Source organism: Argopecten irradians, chromosome 6, assembly GCF_041381155.1.
Source record: "Argopecten irradians isolate NY chromosome 6, Ai_NY, whole genome shotgun sequence".
Taxonomy (NCBI): Eukaryota; Metazoa; Mollusca; class Bivalvia; order Pectinida; family Pectinidae; genus Argopecten; species Argopecten irradians.
The window spans coordinates 35,032,378-35,055,406 of NC_091139.1; the positions used below are offsets into that span (position 1 = coordinate 35,032,378).

The 23,029-nt window shown below is 32.3% G+C and overlaps 1 protein-coding gene across 8 annotated transcripts; it reads right to left on the reverse strand.

The window, feature by feature from the left end:
• LOC138325725 (dynein axonemal intermediate chain 4-like) lies at positions 1-23,006 on the reverse strand. 8 transcript variants are annotated; one of them, XM_069271566.1, is made up of 26 exons: positions 22,845-23,006; positions 21,862-22,060; positions 21,186-21,293; positions 20,695-20,777; positions 20,221-20,318; positions 19,757-19,813; positions 18,656-18,837; positions 18,103-18,210; positions 17,651-17,720; positions 17,392-17,409; positions 15,324-15,449; positions 11,548-11,586; positions 7,769-7,887; positions 7,315-7,417; positions 6,559-6,707; positions 6,235-6,321; positions 5,869-5,946; positions 5,353-5,426; positions 4,058-4,212; positions 3,732-3,855; positions 3,263-3,350; positions 2,937-3,065; positions 2,144-2,241; positions 1,968-2,043; positions 1,364-1,441; positions 1-823 (listed from the first exon to the last, which is right to left on the reverse strand). In XM_069271566.1, exons 1-26 carry the CDS (start codon positions 22,889-22,891, stop codon positions 719-721), a joined length of 2,598 nt encoding a protein of 865 aa, XP_069127667.1. In that variant the 5' UTR covers positions 22,892-23,006; the 3' UTR covers positions 1-718. The 8 variants fall into 8 exon arrangements, with proteins under 8 accessions (XP_069127667.1, XP_069127666.1, XP_069127672.1 ...); XM_069271565.1 differs by having other exon boundaries at positions 15,306-15,449; XM_069271571.1 differs by lacking the exon at positions 19,757-19,813.
• Positions 23,007-23,029: the final 23 nt, after the last annotated feature.

Sequence of the window (23,029 nt, forward strand, 5' to 3'; positions counted from 1 at the left end):
TTTAGTTTACAATAATTTCATTCATTAAATGTTTTCTTGGTCATTTTCATATAAATATAAAATTGCATACAAACATATTTTATAAATACTTAGAAATACAAATAAAAGTCACATGGAACGTTAACAGAACAATGCCTAACAGTAAACACATTTCTCTATCCCTTATCTATGTACAGCACCCACAGTTGGATCTCATGTCAAGTGGAAATGATGTGCAACATAATTAATTCTTCACTTATTTCTTCAATTATCATAACGGATGAAACAATGATACTTGCTTATCAAGTAAAATATAGATGAACAGTTAGGAACATGAATGCTATTGAGAATATAATTTTATTTTAATCTTTACAATATCACAGATGGAAATGCAGCTTATACACTGCTTAATGTCACTAGGTTTACTGCTGCAGAATCTGTTCTGATCTTCAAACCTACATGAAATAAACTTGATAAATCATTGCCTCTTCTCACTGTTTTTGTTTCCAGCTGACTTTGTTAACTCACAAGTATCTTGCTGCTTTGAAGTTTCAGAGATGTGGACAAGTCCAAAGTCAGAAAGCGAAAATGCAGCTAATTTATTTCTTTGTATGGCTTTTACAGGTACAGGTAAATATATCGCTGTAGATGAAGGCGGATGACATTTTCTTGTCTACATAACCACAGATAGATCACCTGATCACTAGTCTTTTTTTCTCCATTTTCCTCCCTGACCAGATCACTCGTCTTCCTGCACTCCATCCTCTTCCTCCTTCTCCTCCGTTGTTTCTGTTTGAAGTTGACTGGCCAGTGAAGATTTGATGACATTGTTCAGTGCTTCAGCCTAGGGTTAAGGAAGAACATGTTTAGCTTTTGCTTTCAAATACATCTCAAAGGTCATATGATCTTGACGGTGGTATGACTAATATAAAATAGGTTTTATGATAGGGAGTTGTCTCCCTTAGTAGAATAATGGAATTTTAAGGGGAAAATGTGCCAGAAATGAATTTGGAAATCTAAACTGCATATTAGTGATATCTAACTCTTATACCGTGAAAATATGCCTTAAAATTAGGCATACATACACAGCTTATTCTCATCTAAATACTGGGCTTTTTCTCATCTAAATACCGGGCTTTTTCTCATCTAAATACTGGGCTTATTCTCATCTAAATACTGGGCTTTTTCTCATCTAAATACCGGGCTTTTTCTCATCTAAATACTGGGCTTATTCTCATCTAAATTTTGGGCTTATTCTCATCTAAATACTGGATATAGAACAACATTTAGGTCTTAAAATCAACCAAAACCGGAACTAAATGGAGAGTTTTAAAAAGCTAATATAATATACCAATTATTATACGCTATCTATCGACATACAAACCTGGTTATCTGGGGGTTCTGGCATACATCTCAACTCGTACACAGTAACCTGTCCTTCACTGTCACCTACCAGGATACACTGTAAAAAGTAATACACATATTAACTATTAGGCTAGTATTATATAGATGTTACATCTTCTAAGTGGTACATCTCACAGACAGTTAGTGTAATTGTCCATTAGATAAATATAAACATTTAATTACAGATAATATTGAATTACATCACAGGCATGCAACTGAAACATTTTGATATTCAACATCTAAATACATCTAATATATAGTCAAACCTCCTTAGCGACGACCTCTGTATAAAGACCACCTACTTGATAAGACAACTTTCTCTGCCTCCCAAATGTTCAACTTCAACATAATTTGACCTGTGTATATAGACTACTTGGCTATAAAGACCATTTTTCATTGTCCCTTGGGTGGTCTTTATAGACAGGTTCGACTTTGAATCAAATATGGTAATATTGATATGGAATACAAACTAAAAAGAAACTTGCTTTCAGCTTTGTAGGTTTTTTCCCCACACATAAATGCAATAATATTAGGTCAGATTGAGCTTTACATACAAAAGACAAACTTCTTTATGAAAAGATTACCTCTGAGTTTTTGGCAAATGTAACAGCAGTTTGTTTGGCTCCTGATGTTGGGTTACTGACAATCTGTGGGTCCAGTCTACAACAAAATCGAACATCAAAGTTAAAAATGTCTAAACCAAAGTAGTTATACTTCACTTCAACATTAGGTAGATATAAGTGGCACAAAGAATACCTACGTGCTAAGACTAAGGTCCCACACCTCTACACGACCTTCATTGACACAGGCAAATACTGTTGAGGACCTCGGCGACCATGTCACATCATATACCGATTTCTGCAATGCAAAATACAACAATCAGTAATATTTGTGCTTTTATTTAAGGGATAGAATGCCATTTTTCATGAATCTACAGAGTAGATCATAAAATTTTAATTTTTAGTTTTAACTCAAGACGAAGTCGAGTGTTAAAACGGCAAAATTCATGATCTTAAATCTCCAGTAGATTCATGAAAAAATGGTATTCTATCCCCATCCTAAAATTATTTAGGATTCAGTGATGTATACATATTTTCCCTTGAAATTTATTAAAATTAGTGAACCAAAGAATGTAAGTTGTGGACAAAAAAATATCAGCCATATTTTCTGTATTCATGACACATTATCTGTTGTAGTAAACATGCATATGCCTTTTAAACTTTAAGATGCATTATCATGTGGTGATTAACATGTAAAAGATTCACAATTCATGTATTATGGGATACAAAGCTGATATCAGAGGCATCACATATTATAAAATATTGTTAAATCCAGGGGATGAGGGCATTCATACAAGTTCAACTCCTTCTCCAGAAAAGGGGAGGGGTGCTTATAGGGGGAAGAGCACTAATTACGGCAAATATGGTATCAGTTTTAAAAGTCATGAAAATATATGTTAGATTACACTGTTTTGTTCTGTAAAAAATAATATGTAGATCTATATGGACTTATTGATTTCATACTGACACTGAAGGCCAAAAGCAATGACTTACATTTAGGGAGAAGAAATTAAGGATAGGTTTATTTCTCTCTTGATGCCACAACCGTATACTCCAATCGGCACTGCAACTAAGGAATATATCATTGACGAAGGGAGACCACTCCATTTTGTATACTGGACCCTGCAAAATAAAATAAAAAATACATTGCATAATGTTAGGTATAGGAATAACATCAATACAAACATTGTTAATTTGTGAAAAGAGACCGTTTGGAAATTTTTGTAGAATGATCCTTATTAAAACGTCAATACGATCCTTATATAACATGTTTTGAGACTTAAAACCCATGAAATGTGTAAAAGACAAAGTATACTTACATTGTGACCAGTGTAGCTATCCAGGTATTGCTCGTTGTAGGAACATGAACACTTGTGAATGTGGCCGTCTTCTGTTCCAGCTAAATATCTGATAAAAATTATAATCACATTAGATATCAACTTAGTGCAACAAGCTGTTGAATGATTTTAGCATACTGGGCTTCAATATAGCCTTAATTAACAAAACTTGGTAGTCCTTCACCCAAGGATGCTTTACACAATTAGCCATTTCTCTTTTTAAGAGAAGACTGACAACTGAACTGCTCTATAAGTACCATAATCTCCTTGCCTCATGGGCAAGAAATCTTAACAAAGTAAATATAAACAAACCGGACACACTGAGGGTGAAGTCAATAACAGTTATTACAGCAAACTGTTTGTTTTAGTAATGTAAATGTTTAAAATTTGATTTAAATATTCGTTGGAAAGTTTCAATTCATAATTTCAACACAAACAATAAATAACTTACATGTTTGAATCCCTACTGTTGAAGTCAAAACACAGACCTCCGGCATGTCTTGAGATAAAAGCCTCACCCTTCTTCTCTTTTTTACCACCCATCCGTGTGGGCATTCTCTTCAGTCGCATTAAGTCTACAATCAACAACAAATTGAATTTTAACAATTTAAAACTGAATTTCAATCTTTTTATCAAATATTATTTTTTATCTAAAAATTATAAAAAATAACTGGTAATTCAGCTTCATTTATAACTGTAGTAGTTAATGATAGGACAACAATCTATTCATTGACAAGTGAATCTGATTTTAAGCGTGTACAATTTCCAGGTATTTACCATAGCTTTCAAATCCTTTTCTGATGGACCACTGCGTCACTCTTCCGTCAGTGGAGATAGAAACAAGTACCTCTGTACGATCCTCACCGGACCCCCTCTCTTTTTCTATCCACCGAATGTGCCACACAGGTGCTGTGTGCTTCCCAGCAAGGTGGCTAGTCAATGAATATACAGGTAAATGTTTTATATGTTCCAGTGGGGTGGCTAGTTAATGAATAGAAAGGTAAATATTTTATAGGTTCCAGCGAGGTGGCTAGTTAATGAATATACAGGTAAATATTTTATAGGTTCCAGCGAGGTGGCTAGTTAATGAATATACAGGTAAATATTTTATAGGTTCCAGCGGGGTGGCTAGTTAATGAATATACAGGTAAATATTTTATAGGTTCCAGCGGGGTGGCTAGTTAATGAATATACAGGTAAATATTTTATAGGTTCCAGCGAGGTGGCTAGTTAATGAATATACAGGTAAATATTTTATAGGTTCCAGCGAGGTGGCTAGTTAATGAATATACAGGTAAATATTTTATAGGTTCCAGCGAGGTGGCTAGTTAATGAATATACAGGTAAATATTTTATAGGTTCCAGCGAGGTGGCTAGTTAATGAATATACAGGTAAATATTTTATAGGTTCCAGCGGGGTGGCTAGTTAATGAATATACAGGTAAATATTTTATAGGTTCCAGCGAGGTGGCTAGTTAATGAATATACAGGTAAATATTTTATAGGTTCCAGCGAGGTGGCTAGTTAATGCATTTACAGGTAAATATTTTATAGGTTCCAGCGAGGTGGCTAGTTAATGAATATACAGGTAAATATTTTACAGCATTTATTTACAATTACAAGTATTGATTCAAATGTTTATATCATTGGTTGCACTGAATTTCATAGTCTGAGTAATTTACTTAAAAACACAATGATACCATGCAATTAATACAAATTGTATCCCTGAACACTTACATTTGATCTTTTTAACTATTGTCATAAAAAGCAGGCATAGCGAGAATACCCCTACAAAACATACCAGGGTCTCGCCATTTACGAAATGTATAAGCGTTTTTTCGTTAAATTTTGATTTCTGATAACTTTTTAACAAACTTGTATCCTATTTCAAAAAATTACAAGTCTATGGTACAAATTCATATGATTATATATGTTGATATTTGCCATGGTTTAATTAATTCATTTTGAGTTATTTCCTTCTTCTAGGTGTACTTAAAATTGCTGCATATAACATACAAGTCTACACATAAAACAAATCCAGTTTAAAGAATTAAGATTCCTCCAAAACTTACAAACTGTCAATGATAGGCTCGTCTTGTGTGCTCTTAACATTGTATATGGCAACTCCACCATCATATAGACCAACCTGACAATACAAACATACCATAGAAAAGCTTAACTTCCCTCTTCTTAAGTAGGAAATCACTATGATATTTGATAGTGTAAGTAGCCTGCATAGTTTTTGAATTGACAAAATTGATGTGGTGACATTTAAGAAGTATGAATAAAAAGAATAGAAAGCTCAACACTATAAAATAGGTTTTGGAATCAATTGGATTATAGCAAAGTGGATTTAAAAAATGCAACGCTTGCCTTTTGGTATATAACAGAAACAAATAAATTGGTAGCTTAGATATTCGATTAGCATTTTATGACTCTCCATATTTGAAAAGTGAGGGACTGTTGACATCCCCTTAATGTACACCTTTTCGCAGAGGTTAAACTTATCTCGTTAAAGATTCTGAAATACTACAGATTTCAACAATGACTTTTAGGTATATTTGGCCAAAAACCAAATTAACACTTACTGCCAACAAGTTAGGGTTTGACCTTGAAAAGTCAATGGCAGTCACACCTTCCTTACAGGTATAAACACGTTCTGGGAACTGAAATTATAAATCAGACGGATTAAATTAGAGTTTGAAATATATATTATAACAATGAAATTGCATCATCCAATCTAACAGGTGAATTTTTCCATCAGTTCATATATAACTATATAGACTTGCTTTACAGCAGGTTAAGATATCAATGTTTTGTATGTATATGTTTATGTCCATACTATGTTCTTTCTCAGACATCAAAGTCTAATTATAAACTACACTGTCAAATCTTTGGTTATATTCTCATAAACACTTTCAATTTTCGATCATTTCAACAAAATGAAACAATACCTCAGGATTTTTGAGCGACCAGCAACAGATAAGTCCTGACTTCTGATTGGAGAACTCAAATTGTCCATAGCCAATGGCAATGAGATCCTGCAAGATAAAAGAACTAGAGTCATTCAAATCTGTCATATGATAGAATTGATTAGTTAAGATGTTACATATATATGATCTTGCAGCAAAATGTTTGTTTCATTAATCCAAATATTTTGAATATTTTACTTCAATTTACATTTCGAAATATCAGGTTAGATTAGACCTTTAAAGCACAACTTTCTTTTTAAAGATTAGATCTTAGAATATCAAGACAAGAAAAAAAAGATCAATTACCGGATTGAGTTTGTTCCAAGACATACAGCTGACATTCCGTCCCTTTGTCATTGGACAGGAGTAGGCCCACAGCCTGTCCACGTTAGGGCCCATATCGGCTACACTGATCTGCTGGGTAGGGTTAGCAGCCACACTTAGGACATCAAAGTCTTTAGAGAACAGTCAAAAGCATTATTGAGCAAGGTAGAGTCAAACCTGTCTATAAAGACCACCCAATGGACAAAGGAGGAGAAAAGGTCTTTATAGCCAAGTTGTCTACATATGTTCATGTGACCATTCAGGACTACTGTGGTAATGTATAGCACTTTAGATTTGTGGGGTCAATATTTCGCAAGTTACAATAAGAGACATATTGATGAGGCTAAATTTTGTTGTTGACTGATTCCAACAATTTGTGAATCTATACAATATTGTTGTTCTTAGGTACGTTAATGATAATCTGAATGTATCACTAGAGTACAGAATTCACAAATTCATTAAAATATGAATATATTTAACTTCTATACAGTATATGGGTAGCGGTTATATCCAAGAATTATCTTTATATAGAGGCATGGTTCCTTGTCTTTATAATTGTTAAAATGGATAAAACAAATAATTCAAGGTTAATCAAATTATGCGAGTACCCCACGTGTGGGCAAGAATTTTTGCCAAGAAAGTGAAATGTAACCATAACTTTTATACTGATCATGAGCAAATACGACTGTATAATTGTCTGCTGTGTCAGTAAATATAGGGATCTTTAAGGATGGCTACCTGGTACAATATCAAATCCTCGGTAACATGCTTGCTTTGGTTGGTAACTGTTCAGGTTAATAACACGCTCCATGATGAAAAGATCTCGTTTGAAATTATCAGACTGTAAATGAAAACATTTCATGTTTATTGTTTACACATACAATTTGAATATCAATACATGTTTGAATACAGTGTATAATGATATGAAGTTTCCCACTAGATTTGGTGCAGCAGTAGGACTATCAACTTCAGGTTATTAAAAATTAAGATTCTGAAATAGGTTCCTTCTTATGAAGCAATAAGTTCGACAATGAATCAAGCAGATTGGTTCTAGTGGAATGTTTAACGCAAAGTCAAATCAAAGTAAATAATTCAAAATGACACTTTTTTTTAAAACTCATAATCAAAATTATTTAGCCTTTCGTAATTGCTATACAATTATTGCAATAATATTGCATGTGTGTTAATTTACCTTAAGAATCTTGTCTTCCTCGACTGCTGCGAGGTCAGGTTGCATGGACGACACTCCAGTTTCTCGGCTGGCAAAAATACTCTCAGATCCAGCAACGGATGACATGGTGGCTTGACTCTCTGTCAACATGAAACATCCTAGTATTGTCTCTGTTTTGTAACACCTTAATTATTTATTCAATGGATGCAAAATATAAACACCCTTAGGGTCTCTTAGTTTGATAAACAGTAAACATCTTTAACAGTGTTCGCTGTTGTCTCAGATTGATAAAGTAAGTACTGAAAAGCAGGTTGTGTTTTAGCATGGATGATACTTTCCAGATTTATGAGATTGGTTTAAAAACCTTGATAACTGAAATAAAATGAATGAGATGAGTAAATGAAAGAAAATGTTTGGCAGGGTAAAACTGAATTTTCTTCTTCTATGTAAAAATTGTGTGATTTTTTTTTCCAAATTAACCAGCAGAGTAGACTATGTATCATTCATTATTTCAAATGACAATGAAAAATGATATAACAGGATGATGTAAATAATTTATTTACATAAGGCCTAATCAGCATTTACATGATGAAGATGTAGAACTTAAAGAAGAAAGAGACCGAAAATAGTACATACAATTAGATGAATATGTTGTGATGATAAAACTAAAAAGGAAGTTTAAGATGCAGAGAAAGACATCAAATGATATAATTAAACCTGCATTCATGATATCTAAAAGAAAAATATATATGAAGAATGAACATGAGTGACATATTCCCATAAACTGATACAATGTGTTAATGAAGAGCATAAAATAATTCTGTTAAAAGTAAGGCTTTCATTTTTTTATATATGAACTTTTGTATTCTATTATAAACTTCATAGAATATACATGTCATAGAATACATGTAGCAATGTCATAATTGTACATTTATGTGGGCAATAGGGTAGAAAATTCATCTATTTTAAGCATTAATTGGTAGATCTCGTGCAAGGGAGACAATTTCAAATGAATAAGTTCACAAGATGCTAATGGCTATCTGATGAAGTTTCGTTTGTTAAGAAATAATTGCTTTTCAAACATTACATTATTAATAAGCATTATAAGTTATAATAGTGTTATGTGTCTAATACAAGAGGGACATCCATATTTTAATAACAAGAGGCCCATGGGCCTTAACGGTCACCTGAGTTAGAATATATAATGAAACAAATAATGAAACAAATTAAAGACATATAAACACTATATGCTGGGCCTTGAAGTTGGTCAGTGATTAATAAATTTAACTTTTAAGACTATGAAGAGTATTTGCTTCCATCAAACCTGTGAACTTGGAGGTATTTTTGAAATTTTAATCATTTTGACCCTGTTTGGTCCTGCCCCTCTGGTCCCCCAGGGGGTCATTGAGGACGGATATGGATGTTAAAATGCTATATCTTAGGCTTATAATTCTAATCAAGTTTGACTAATTTCCTACGAAAATTGGGCAAATAATGTTCACAAATATGTTTTCCTATATAAACTAAAGTAAACTTCACCCCTCCCCAGGGGGTAATGTGAGATCCCAAGGTCATATAATTCACAATTTTTATAAAACACCTTAAGACCTTTCCATCTATAATTATTTGATTCTACTATATCCTGAATTTTAGAAGATTTTTGAAGTTTTAGCCTATTTGACCCTTTTTTTGCCTCGCCCCTCTGCCCCCAGGGGGTCGGCCAGGACCAATGTGGATATGATATTAAAATGCTATCTCAGGCTTATAATTCTAACCAAGTTTGACTCGTTTCCTATGAAAATTGAGCAAAACATGCTCATTAATGTGTTTTTCCTATATAAACTATAGTAAACTTGACCCCCTCCCCAAGGGGAAACAGGACACCCCAGGGTCATATAATTTACAATTTTTATAAACAAACTTTAAGACCTTTTCATCTATAAAGTGTATTTGATTATACCATTTCCAGAATTTTAAAAGAATATTTTTGAAGTTTTAGCCTATCTGACCATTTTTGGCCCCGCCCCCTCTGCCCCCAGGGGGTCGGCCTGGACCAATATGGAAATGATATTAAAATGCTATCTCAGGCTAATAATTCTAACCAAGTTTGACTCGTTTCCAATGAAAATTGAGCAAAACATGCTCATAAATGTGTTTTCCCTATATAAACTATAGTAAACTTGACCCCCTTCCCAGGGGGAAACGTGAGACCCCAGGGTCATATAATTCACAATTTTTGTAAAGGACCATAAAACCTTTCTATTTATGAAAAGTATTTGATTCTACCATTTCCAGAATTTCAGAAGAAGATTTTTGAAGTTTTAGCCTATTTGACCCCTTTTGGCCCCGCCCCTAAGGCCCCTGGGGGTCAGTCATAGAAAATTTGTTATTAGGATTAAATGGCCATCTCATACTGATAATTCTGACGACATTCGACTCATTTCCTATCACAATTATGACCAAATAATGCACAAAAATGTGTTTTCCCAATATCAACTATAGTAAACTTAACCCCCTCCCCAGGGGGAAACTAGAGACCCCAGGGTCATATAATTCACAATTTTTGTAAAGGACCTGAATACCTTTCTATCTATGAATAGTATTTGATTCTACCACATCTGTGAGTAGAGAAGAAGATTTTTGAAATTTTACTCAATTTTACCCCTTTTGGCCCCTCCCGCAGCCCCCTGGGGGGTGGGGACCATATAATTCACAATTTTGATTGGCCTTATGCCTTAGAAGGTTTGTGCAAAATTTCATTGAAATTGCTTCAGCAGTTTTGGAGAAGAAGACGAAAATGTAAATTGTTTACGGACATACGACGGACGACGGACGACGCACGACGACGGACAAAAGGCGATTAGAATAGGTCACTTGATACTTCGTCTCAGGTGACCTAAAAAGGGGACAGAGGTTAACATTATTCTGTGAATTATACATCTGTCTGCAGTGAACTTTCTGATTGAACAATACACAGATTTATTGATACTGTAAGTTAAACCCCTCCATTTCACTAACAATAAAAACCATTAGTTTCTGAAAACGATCAAACTTCACATAAATCTAATATGTCAATTTTGAGACACCAAACCGATGTAGGTGAGGTACGATTAACCATTGATTACTTAAACCTTCTAGTGATTGTGAGGTATTTGGTGTGTTTGACGTCACAATCATCAGAAGGTGGGACTACTAGATAGTAAATCATACTTGATTCATGTCTTTTTTGGAATCTTGAAACCCCTTTATTGTGCCTCAATGACTATAAGAAATCATTATTCTGAATTGATAACTTCTAACAACTGTGTTGTAAAAATTAATAAAACTGTTTAATATCCCACCATACATTTGAAAACCAATATACAATAGCCAGGTTACTCTATTATTGATAAAGCACATGCAAATGTTACACAAGCAATAATAGAAAATATTGGCACATTTTGGTAAGGAACATGCGAAGCTAAAGGGATAAACAAAAGACTTTAGTTAATGGTACTATATATGCTACTTTCAGATGACTTCCAATATTCTTATGTAAGAAAGTATTAATTAAAAGCATGCATTAAAGCCAGTCAGGATCGAGGAATGAAGATGACTATAAACAAAGTACAGCGATGATTACAGAAGAAAGAGAAAAGGACAGCAGATGTAAGAGGATGAAGTAATGAAATATTAGGGTTTATATTTCTCAATAATTGGTGAATATATACAAGGATATAGAAAGGTGCTGACCGGCCAGGATACGGATCATGCAATGTCTATACCTACACAGAGATCTACGTAGTAATCTACTGACTTACCTGCCCTTGATTGCATAATTGACCTTGTCCTTGCAGAACCTTAGATGATATAATTATAATTCTTGTTAAACTTTCACTAAATTAATTGATATCTAAATTTTCAAATGTACTTACACCAAATCTAAGATGTCCAGTTTTAGTTCAGCTGGGTACAGAGTAAAAATGTTTAGGACTATATTCCAAAATTATTCACATTAGAAAAACGAGAAGCACTCTTTTTGGGACCCATTACCCATGAAACATTTTAACATTTTTTCTATTAGAAGTACTGGAAGAATGGGGATTTATCCCAACCACTAATCAAATTATAATACCATTTCCTCCCACTTATCCCACATGGATAACTCTGGAATAGCCCTTATGGATAACACAAAGTTTACACCTTATATTCTGTTTGACTTTTATACAATGATGATGATTCATGCTAATCTCTGAGTTCATGTCCAATTAATATTGTATGACTGATTCAACAGAACTTCTCAAACCGCTCCAAACAAAACAACAGTCCTTGCATCTTTCTGAGAGATACATGTAATTAAACAATACACGTATACACTTCAGAGAGTAAGAAACAGACATGGCTGTTCTTATTTAACTCAATGACCCATACAGACACACATGAACTCTTCTAAAACTAATAAAATTAGCTGGAATAGTTCATCGTGAAATTTCAGGGGTGAATGAGTTTTCCTTTAATAGAGACATTATTGAACTTCTAATCATAACAAACATAACACCAATACACAACTTCTAAAACAGTGCAATAGGAACAGGAATGAGACTATGTGTATACTACAACATACGTGTTCTACTTAGATACTGAGTGTAGTTATGTGTCTTTAGCATTGGATCATTATTAGTACATGTTATTGTGTACAGAAATCATGTATACCAATTCTGTATGAAGTGTTGTGTACAAGATATAAAATAGTGTCTTCTGTATAATACAAATAGTGTTGTCTGTATAATACAAATAGTACTGTCTGTAAAATACGAATAGTACTGTCTGTAAAATACGAATAGTACTGTCTGTAAAATACAAATAGTGTTGTCTGTATAATACAAATAGTGTTGTCTGTATAATACAAATAGTGTTGTCTGTAAAATACAAATAGTGTTGTCTGTATAATACAAATAGTGTTGTCTGTATAATACAAATAGTGTTGTCTGTAAAATACAAATAGTGTTGTCTGTATAATACAAATGGTGTTATCTGTATAATACAAATAGTGTTGTCTGTATAGTACAAATAGCATTGTCTTTATAATACAAAGTGTTGTCTGTATAATACAAATAGTGTTATCTGTATAATACAAATAGTGTTGTCTGTATAGTACAAATAGCCTTGTCAACGTCTGTATAATACAAATAGTGTTACCTTTATAATAAAAATAGTGTGGCTGTATAATTCAATTAGTGTTGTTTTTATATCACAAATTGTACATGTGTTGTCTGTATAGTACAAATAGTGTTGTTTTTATAATACAAATAGTGTTGTCTGTATAATACAAATAGTGTTGTCTGTATAATACAAATAGTGTTTCCTGTATAATACAAATAGTGCTTTGTGCTGTACAAATAAGTGTTGTGTATAAGATTTTATTTTATTTGGTTGTAACGTTTTATGAACAGATAGAGAAATTCATGGATGTGCCGGTCTTTAACAGATGAAGAAAATCTGTAGTCAGTACCTGGCAACTGCCCCGCAGGCGATTCAAACTTAGGACCCAGAGGTAGAGTACCTGGCAACTGCCCTGCAGGGGTTTCAAACTCAGGACCCAGAGGTAGAGTACCTGGCAACTGCCCTGCAGGGGTTTCAAACTCAGGACCCAGAGGTAGAGTACCTGGCAACTGCCCTGCAGGGGATTCAAACTCAGGACCCAGAGGTAGAGTACCTGGCAACTGCCCTGCAGGGGATTCAAACTCAGGACCCAGAGGTAGAGTACCTGGCAACTGCCCTGCAGGGGATTCAAACTCAGGACCCAGAGGTAGAGTACCTGGCAACTGCCCTGCAGGGGATTCAAACTCAGGACCCAGAGGTAGAGTACCTGGCAACTGCCCTGCAGGGGATTCAAACTCAGGACCCAGAGGTAGAGGAGTTCTAGTAATATAAGTTACATAGTGTTGTATATGTATGGTACTCTCAGTGTTTCCTCAGAGATAACATATATATATAATGGTGTGGAAAATACTAAAATAGTACAGAAACACACATAGGATAGAGAGATTATTTCTACAAGTGCCACACTGTGTTGTATAGATTACTGTAAATATTAAAGTGTTATGTATAAGATACAGATCATTTTGTGTATCAGAAAGTGTTTTGTGTAAGATACACATAACTTTGTGTATAAGATAACACAGTGTTATGTGTAAGCTTAAGGTTTTTTTGTGAAAGATAAAGTGTTGTGTGTAAGATAAAGTGTTGTATATAAGATAAAGTGTTGTGTGTAAGATAAAGTGTTGTATATAAGATAAAGTGTTGTGTGTAAGATAAAGTGTTGTATATAAGATAAAGTGTTGTGTGTAAGACGAAGTGCTGTGTGTAAGATAAAGTGTTGTAAGATAAAGTAATGTGTTGTGTATATGACAGTGTTGTGTATAAGATAAATTATTGTATATAAGATAAAGTGTTGTAAGAAAAATTGTTGTATATAAGATAAAGTAATGTGTTTATGATAAAATGTTGTATATTCTTTGGACGGCCATAACGTATTTATGCCTAATTATGCATTTGTCCCATTTCATGCGCCCTTCTGGAGCCCTACTGAGACCCTTAAACACTAAATATTGATTCGGTCATTGCATTAGTGACGTCACAAATAATCTTTGAACATGCCCAAAAAAGTAAAAAATTGAGGTCTGAAATCCGGATTTAAGTGTGTGCCCGGAAACCTGTTGTGAGCTTAATTGTCAAGATACAGATATGCAGATGATCGTAAACAGTAGAAGAGATATCAAAGTTAGAGAAAATAGAGAGAAAGGGAAAAGAAAGTGGAAAATAGCACCAATAAAAAAAAAAACAACAACCAAAAAAAAAGCCCACACGCAGGTTTCTGCCTCCCATGTCCCGTGCATGGTGACATTTAGGGGACTTCCAGTGACTGTTTTTGCTTGTTTGCAGTGTGTACTGTTTTTTATTATCGTGAAAATGACATCAAAGCGAAATCTTGATGCAAAATGCTTTCATAAATAGCATTTGTTATAACCTACTATCAAAAATTGAGTCAGGTTCTAATCCTGCCGCCATCGAAAGGATATAATATAAAGTGTTGTATATAGGATAAAGTGTTGGATATAAGATAAAGTGTTGTATATAAGATAAAGTGTTGTGAATAAGATAAAATGTTGTATATAATATAAAGTGTTGTATATAGGATAAAGTGTTGTATATATAAGATAGTGTTGTGAATAAGATAAAGTGTTGTGAATAAGATAAAATGTTGTATATAATATAAAGTGTTGTATATAGGATAAAGTGTTGTATATAAGATAAAGTGTTGTATATAAGATAAAGTGTTGTGAATAAGATAAAATGTTGTATATAATATAAAGTGTTGTATATAGGATAAAGTGTTGTATATAAGATAAAGTGTTGTATATAAGATAAAGTGTTGTGAATAAGATAAAGTGTTGTGAATAAGATAAAGTGTTGTGAATAAGATAAAGTGTTGTATATAAGATAAAGTATTGTATATAAGATAAAGTGTTGTATCTAAGAGATCTACTGTTGTTTCTACACACAGTCCCGCCCCTACCTATCCTCACGGTGCTACCTTCGCGTGCCAGTGGTGGTTTATCCTGGGTGTTAGTCTGTGACCCAGTCTCCTCTGTACTACCCGACTCCTTTGGACTTGTAGGGCGACTGATCGTACCCTCCTCCTCTCCTTCATCGTCCTTCTCTGTAATAAAAACCAAGGTATAATTTAACATCTAAGTAAAGAAGAATTGTCTTCTATTCAATATTCACTCAACATCCATTTTAACTCTTTCAACATAAAGGATTGATCAGTTCACTTCAGCATTAAAGGATAAATGAATAATTCATTTTTGTATGGTTTAAAGGTTTTTTTTCTATTAATTACAAGGTTTGCAAGTCAAGTATATATAAAGTCAAATTAGAGTACATATATTATCATATGAGACAGATACATATCAATTAAGAGGATTTTAAAAAAAAATCCTATCAGATCCACATTTAACCCACATCATTAGGACAAACATCTTACTAAAAATTGAAACAATGTATCTTCAAGTAATTTTTTTTTTGATATATTAGTCCTTAATTTCCAAATCAAAAAGCCCCTGGTAATGAAAAGTGTCTTATCTATATGCATTGAAAAATATCTTAACATGAATTTTAATGCTTTTACACTGTATTTTCATACAGCAGAATAGTATAAGGTAATCTAAATGAATTTTGACAAGGGGGAAAAATCCATCAAAAATGATCATACGATGAAAATGACTCGTAACATATAAGGTTAAAAAGTATTGGATGTTAGGAATTGGATTGAGACATTATGTATTGTTAAGGAACAAACCACCATTACATGATATTACTGAAAGGTTAATCATCATAGCAACATCACCCATAGATATTGGTAATATTATAGATGTTGGTAATATTGTAGATGTTGGTAATATTGTAGATGTTGGTAATATTATAGATGTTGGTAATATTATAGATATTGGTAATATTATAGATGTTGGTAATATTGTAGATGTTGGTAGTATTATAGATGTTGGTAATATTATAGATGTTGGTAATATTATAGATGTTGGTAATATTATAGATATTGGTAATATTGTAGATGTTGGTAATGGTAATATTGTAGATGTTGGTAATATTGTAGATGTTGGTAATGTTGGTAATTGTAGATGTTGGTAATATTGTAGATGTTGGTAATATTATAGATGTTGGTAGTATTATAGATGTTGGTAATATTATAGATGTTGGTAATATTATAGATGTTGGTAATATTGTAGATGTTTGTAGTATTATAGATGTTGGTAGTATTATAGATGTTATTGATGAATTTAAGTGAAATATTTGAAATGGATTAAAGTGTTGTGTTCTAGCATATCTCTTAAGGTGCACAATAGCACACCATAGGATGTGCTAGAACATAAAATGAATGTTACACACCAATGCATATAAAAATATGAAATTACCAATGCTTAAATAATAATCACGAAGATTTGCATCTTGATGAAATTTATGCATTCAAAAAACCCCACAAACTTACACAAAATATGAAATATGAATACAACAATATTTATGTGTTCCAGAACAGGCAAATTACCATGTACAAGTTCATGTACACATAGCACATACAGATACAACAGTCAAATTTTACAACAGGTTTAATCACAGCAAAAGATTTCAGACTAGTATTCAAAAATTGCTAAATTGTTCCATGGTATGTATCTTCACTTAAATATGAATTCCAACATTTCCGATTTTCAAAGAAATTTAGGAAATGCAGACAACTATTTCTTCCATCTTTGTAATATTATAGAGGAATTCAATAAGCAGTTTTACTGAAGAGAACATTCAAATAACTGCAGTATTCATTTTGGCGTATAAAATGGTTATTTCTGTTTTCCTTATTCATCAGCCATATTAAAAACATGTTAATTACTGTTAAAATTCTGAAGCATAGAGCAAAAACGTATAAACTTAAATGACTAGATTGTTATAAATCTAAGAATATATTTTGCTTCCCAAACCATGGCGTGCTGACCAAATTGTATGTTTCAGTAAAGACTCAATGATTAGGAGGGAATGATGTTAATTCCACCACAAGCGAAACATTCAATCTCACAACATGAAAATCTTACTCTCTTTATCTCCTGAACCTGAAACAATACCTCTTACTTGAACTCACATATAAATGCAATCTCAAAAATAATAGGAAGAAGGTAACTTCACTTTCTCATCCTCTAGTGCTGAACTACATTATTTCTATCAATATTTTAATAATTGAATGAAAAGTTTGGCACAATAATCTAACTAAAGATAAAATGTTTTAACAATATACATCATGATTTCTCATCATGTTAACGATGTTAGAACTATATATAAATGTATAAATTTTACCTTTGTTTTCTTTATCCTGCTCCTCATAGGTATCGTACATATCCCAGGTAGTAGCTGTTATACCAGTATCCTGTAACAACAGTCTCTATCACTTATTATTTATCATAGGAAAATCAACAGTTAATGTTACAATCACAACATCAAAAATATATTTATATTAAAGGTTTACAATAAAAATAAAATTTCAACTCAAATATGCACTTGATTGAAAATGTTACAAGTTTTCAGGATATTTTTAATTTTTGATATGCATTTAAGACATGAAAGAATTATATAATTTGATAGTCACACTTCATTATTAACTTTGAAATAATCTAGCAAAATAACCCCAAAAACTGTTTCTGTCTATTCCGCATTTGCATGTTACAGAGTAATCGCCCATATTGGACAGGTATTGTTATTTTTTAAGCATAAAAAAACACCACAACATTTGTATGCCAGTATATACTAACAGTATATGAGATTTTGTTGGTCTGGATGGTTTTATATTTTGGAGGTTCGTTAAATGTGTTCATTCCCCTTTCCATGTATCGGTCATTGCCAACTCTACTCTTGATCAACTGAAATAAAAAATCAAAACATGTTACATTTTGATCAAGGGAGCAGGTTTTTATCTCATTCAAACAGGCCATACACTAAATCTGGTAAATCAGACCAATATGATATATACAAGGGGAGATAAATCACATCTTACATGTGTAACAAACGAAGCCTTCCATGTGTTAATTAGCATCAAAGGTGCCTTATTATTTGCTCCTAATGGAAAATTGTTTTCAAATAGATTTAGTCAATCTGTACTATATTCAATACAACATTGATCAAATTCCTCACCAAATTACTATATATATCATAGATATTCAATCAAAGAGTATAACTAAACTATGCTGGGAAAAGATATGGAGAGCGGGACAGTTCATTTCAAAACATCTAAAGAACTTAGGATGGATTATTGTATTGAAGGGGAGATAATTAAATCACTAATAATATAAAGTTAATATGACATACTTCCTGATACGTCTCATTCCTCTTTTTGATGTCAGCTGCCTCGTTTGACTCTGTTGACACACAGATGGTGGGCAGGTCCAGCAGCCATATTGTTTCTGTTTCGGTTAAGGTGAGGTCAACCTCTTTCTCAAGGTCAGCATCTGTTAGTGTTTCCTTTACCTCCTCTCGCTTGTGACGGATATCTGTTACAGAAATAGTATCATTCATTTCATAATCAATTACAGCTATGTCATAGTAGGTAATGATATTTTGTTGTTTTTATTACTCTAATAGCAATGAAAAAAATTTAAGACTATAAACAAACATACAAAAAATAAATAAAATGCAAAATATAACAGACTTTTTTACATTTCTTAATTTTGGATAACAATAAGTAATCAACTTTAGGACAGGAAGGTGATATAGTCTTATCAATTAAGTAACCCACTTTGGAAAACACCACGAACATAAAGCAATGATCAAATAAAAATTTCATCTTTGCACATCAGAGTCATCTGTCCCTGTGAGTAGTATTGGTTCTGGTAGGGTTTTCATGTATTTGCAAGTATAACATCACATTTCAAGAGAAAGTGACATGAGTTTTGCTCAGAAAATGATGATGTCAAAATCAATACCTTCCTGCAAGGGAGAAAATAATCAATACCATTTCACTCTCATTTTTATTCCTTTAATCTTTTCCTTCTCTGATGAAAGGAATAAATCAAGACATTGTAGTTTAACACCAACTCTAATGGAAACATCCTCTGTAACTCCAATAGATTAATCAAATAAAGAACATGTATAAAATACAGAATCATTCACTGGCAGCACTTAAAAACAGTGTCCAGATCTAAATTATACATATATGTTGTACTATTAAAAAATGATGTTCATAAAATACCACTACACCAAATACTAACCATTACCAAATTTAAACAGAGAAATGAAATTGAATGCTTTTTCACAATGACCATGTAATATACAATTTTATATTAATACCAGAATCCACACTAAGAAAAAAATGTTTGACTGACAAGGAAAAAAATAATAATAAAAAAATGTAAATACCAGAACATCCGATATTTTAAATCTAAAACCCTTTCCCATATTCTAAGACTTTACCAATAATATTATCTGATTCAGGGGAGCTTCGTGTAAGAGATGGCACTGATGAAACATCTATAATACAAAGATTTTATAAAACAACACAAAACAAAACATACATCTAATTAATAATAGTGATATTAAATCAACTTCCATCAGATACAATCAAACCTGTATTTAGTGGCCATCCTAGGGATGGTCCAAAATTGGCTACTAAAACTATAGTAGGATCAAGCACCCAAAAGTCATACCGATATTTAAAAAAAAACACCATTAATTCCATAATCTTTTAATGTACAGTTACAATGTCACAACATAACTGTGTAAAATTGTTACATTCTATTCCTGTATCTTTAAGACAAAACAAATCTTTAACGGATGAAAAGTCAGGAATCTAAAATCAATGCCACAAAATAGAAGAAACGTCTGAAAGATACAAATGGCCCTCGATTGATATCTAAATATTACAGTTTGAATCTTACCTGCCCAGGCGGTTTGTTCCGAGGAAGGTTCTGTGATCTCTTCATCCCCACCCATCATTGAGTCCGTCCCTGTACCTTGTGACTGACTAAATACAGACCTGAAATAAATCCATAAAAAAATGTTTTGATCTGAAACTTTTAATTACCTAAAGATTATATTTAGAAAATACAGATTTCATAATAGAAATTGTTAATTTAAGACATAAATGTAACTAAACAGTTACATTTGTATATTATTTAGTAATGAAACCGTTATATAATATTTGTACATTATTTATCAATTAAACAGTTATATAATATTAGCACATTATCTATTAATCAAACAGTATCATTTGCACATTACCTTTTATTAATTAAACTGTTGTATAATGTTTTTACATTATTTATCAATTAAACAGTTCCTTAATATCTGTATGTTATTTATTAACTAAACAAGTATAATATGTATACATTATTTAGTATGTTTTACTTTACCTTGTAAATGGGCCTCCACCAAATGTACTGGCTGTGACATTTGCAGTATTGTAGATGGAAGCCTGAGACATCAGATCAGTGGGCTGTGAAACAAATCAAATAGATTTCTAATTTTGATACGAACATCATCTTCGTTCTATGGTATCTTTTATAAAATTATGTTTTTGTCTATGAGGAAAATTTTGTATGTTTCAGATATAGTTAGCATATAAAAACTCTTTAGTGATGTTTTCTCCTTTCAAGAATCTAACAGGAAAGCTATATCATTATAATAGTCAGTTACAAAAATAGGAGTATAATTTCAAGTGGAGACAACTCAACAAAAGTTACATTGGATGTAACATTGGATGTAATAATGAGAAGACAATATATAATCTGCATATAAAGTAAATCAATGGTGCTTGACAGAAAAAAACCCATTAATCATAGATACCATGATGTCATTAAAATCTGGTTAATATTCACACCAAACTTTGGCTTATCAAACTTACAGTTCCAGCAGAACTTTCCAGAATATTGCTCTGGTTCTTCTTTACAGTGGTATGATCATGGGTTAACAATGGGACTGGTGTCACATCGTTACCAGCTTCATCAATCACCTTTTTTTAAGAATAAAATGGAAACAAATTTAAATTGTTAAACATAACAGCTTACTGTTTTACAATATTGGAAATACATGGTCATTAATGTGTATGGTTAGAAATTTATATATCATTAAAGATAATGATCATCACTTAGTCTCTTTTTCTTTTCTTATTTAACTTAAAGTCTTAGTTTTTCATAAAAGTTAAGATTATTTCCCCCTACTTTGAATTTTTAAATCTGATATGTCTGCAAGTATATGCACATTAAAAATAAAAACTAAGTTTTAAGTCAGAAAATATCATCAGAGGAATATACCTGATTTATAAAAGGATCATGGGGATTCCAATTATGTATTTTTGTAATGTATAGATACACTAGATAAATAAAGTTTTGAAAATGAAATTTTATAAATCTGAAAGTGGCTTTGTTAAATTATTAATTTTAGAAAAAAAATTATTATGGTTTTCTAGCCTTATAAGGTAAGAAGTTAAGTAGTTGTAATTTACATTTTGGAGAGACTTTGTTATCAAATTATATCTTCGATAGTCTTTAAAACCCCAGTCAAATTACACATGCATGTACCTGGACAGGGGGCTTTCCTGCCAATGCAGCTTTTTCAGCTTCGCGAGCAGCCATACTCTTGCGACTTGCTGATGATAAGACATTTGACCTTGATCTTGTACTTCCATATACTCCAGTATTTCCGCCATATTTGCTTTTTGATACAGAACCAGCAAGGTTTCCTTTCCTGGAGGCAGTACTGGCACCTTGACCACTACCACTGAAATACAATGTAAATAATTAAAACTAAATGCAATACAGATCAAAAATTTAAAACAATATATAGCCAATTTCAAGAAACAAATTCAGGTTAATTCAAAATGGTCTGTGCATACTAACTTAAACACAAATTCATAATTTGACTATCACATATCTGTCCTATAATTATCATTAAGCAGTAACTGTAAATAAAACATATTGAAAACACTTGATTTCAATTTTCAAATTGAATCTTTTCTTTTTAATTTCTGAATTGAAGTCTGAACATTGGTACAGGAAGTCAGGTTTAGTAACTTCCTATTCATTTTTGAAAGATTTTCCAAAGATACATGTGTTCTTTACTGGTTATATGTATGACATGATAATATTTGTCAGTGTGTGCTTATGGTATAGCTCATGCATTCAATCATTAACTTTAATTTTCATTGCATATTTTTTTTATATGTGTATAACTGAAGCATTTAGAGTAAAACATGACTATTTTTTCTTGAAAATATTTCAACAAATAGACAGCTGTACTTTGTGTTTAATACTGACAGTTCAATAAAGGAAAAAAAAAGAAGACTATTTGAGTATACTAAAGAAACGACTTTGCTACATAAACGTTTGATCTTGAAATTCAATACAATTCACATAGACAAAAAAAACAATGCCTAACATTTTCGATAATTTCGAATTATTTTTTTTTCAGCATCTCACAAAATATATTGGCATCTGTCTTGCAAAAACTGTCAACATTTGTCATTTGTAATCACTTAAAACTATATTCGTCATGTTATGCCTACCCTGGTTGTGATAAATAAGTAGACTTCTTCGATTTTGACGTTGACATTGTCACTGTTAAACAGATATGTGTTTTCGAACTACAGTCTATGCACACAATGTAGACTTGAGATGATCAACAGGGTATCGCCATGTTCAAAGTTGTGTCATGTTGCTATAGGAAACTAAGTGTCGTACGCAAGAACAA

Coding starts and splice junctions, on each gene's coding strand:
- LOC138325725 (XM_069271565.1), bottom strand. CDS start 22,891: ATGTCAACGTCAAAATCGAAGAAGTCTACTTATTTATCACAACCAGG. Junction 21,294..21,861: donor CAGGAAAGCCCCCTGTCCAG/GTACATGCATGT, acceptor TCTTAAAAAAAG/GTGATTGATGAAGCTGGTAA. Junction 4,213..5,352: donor GAGCCTATCATTGACAGTTT/GTAAGTTTTGGA, acceptor TTCATTGACTAG/CCACCTTGCTGGGAAGCACA.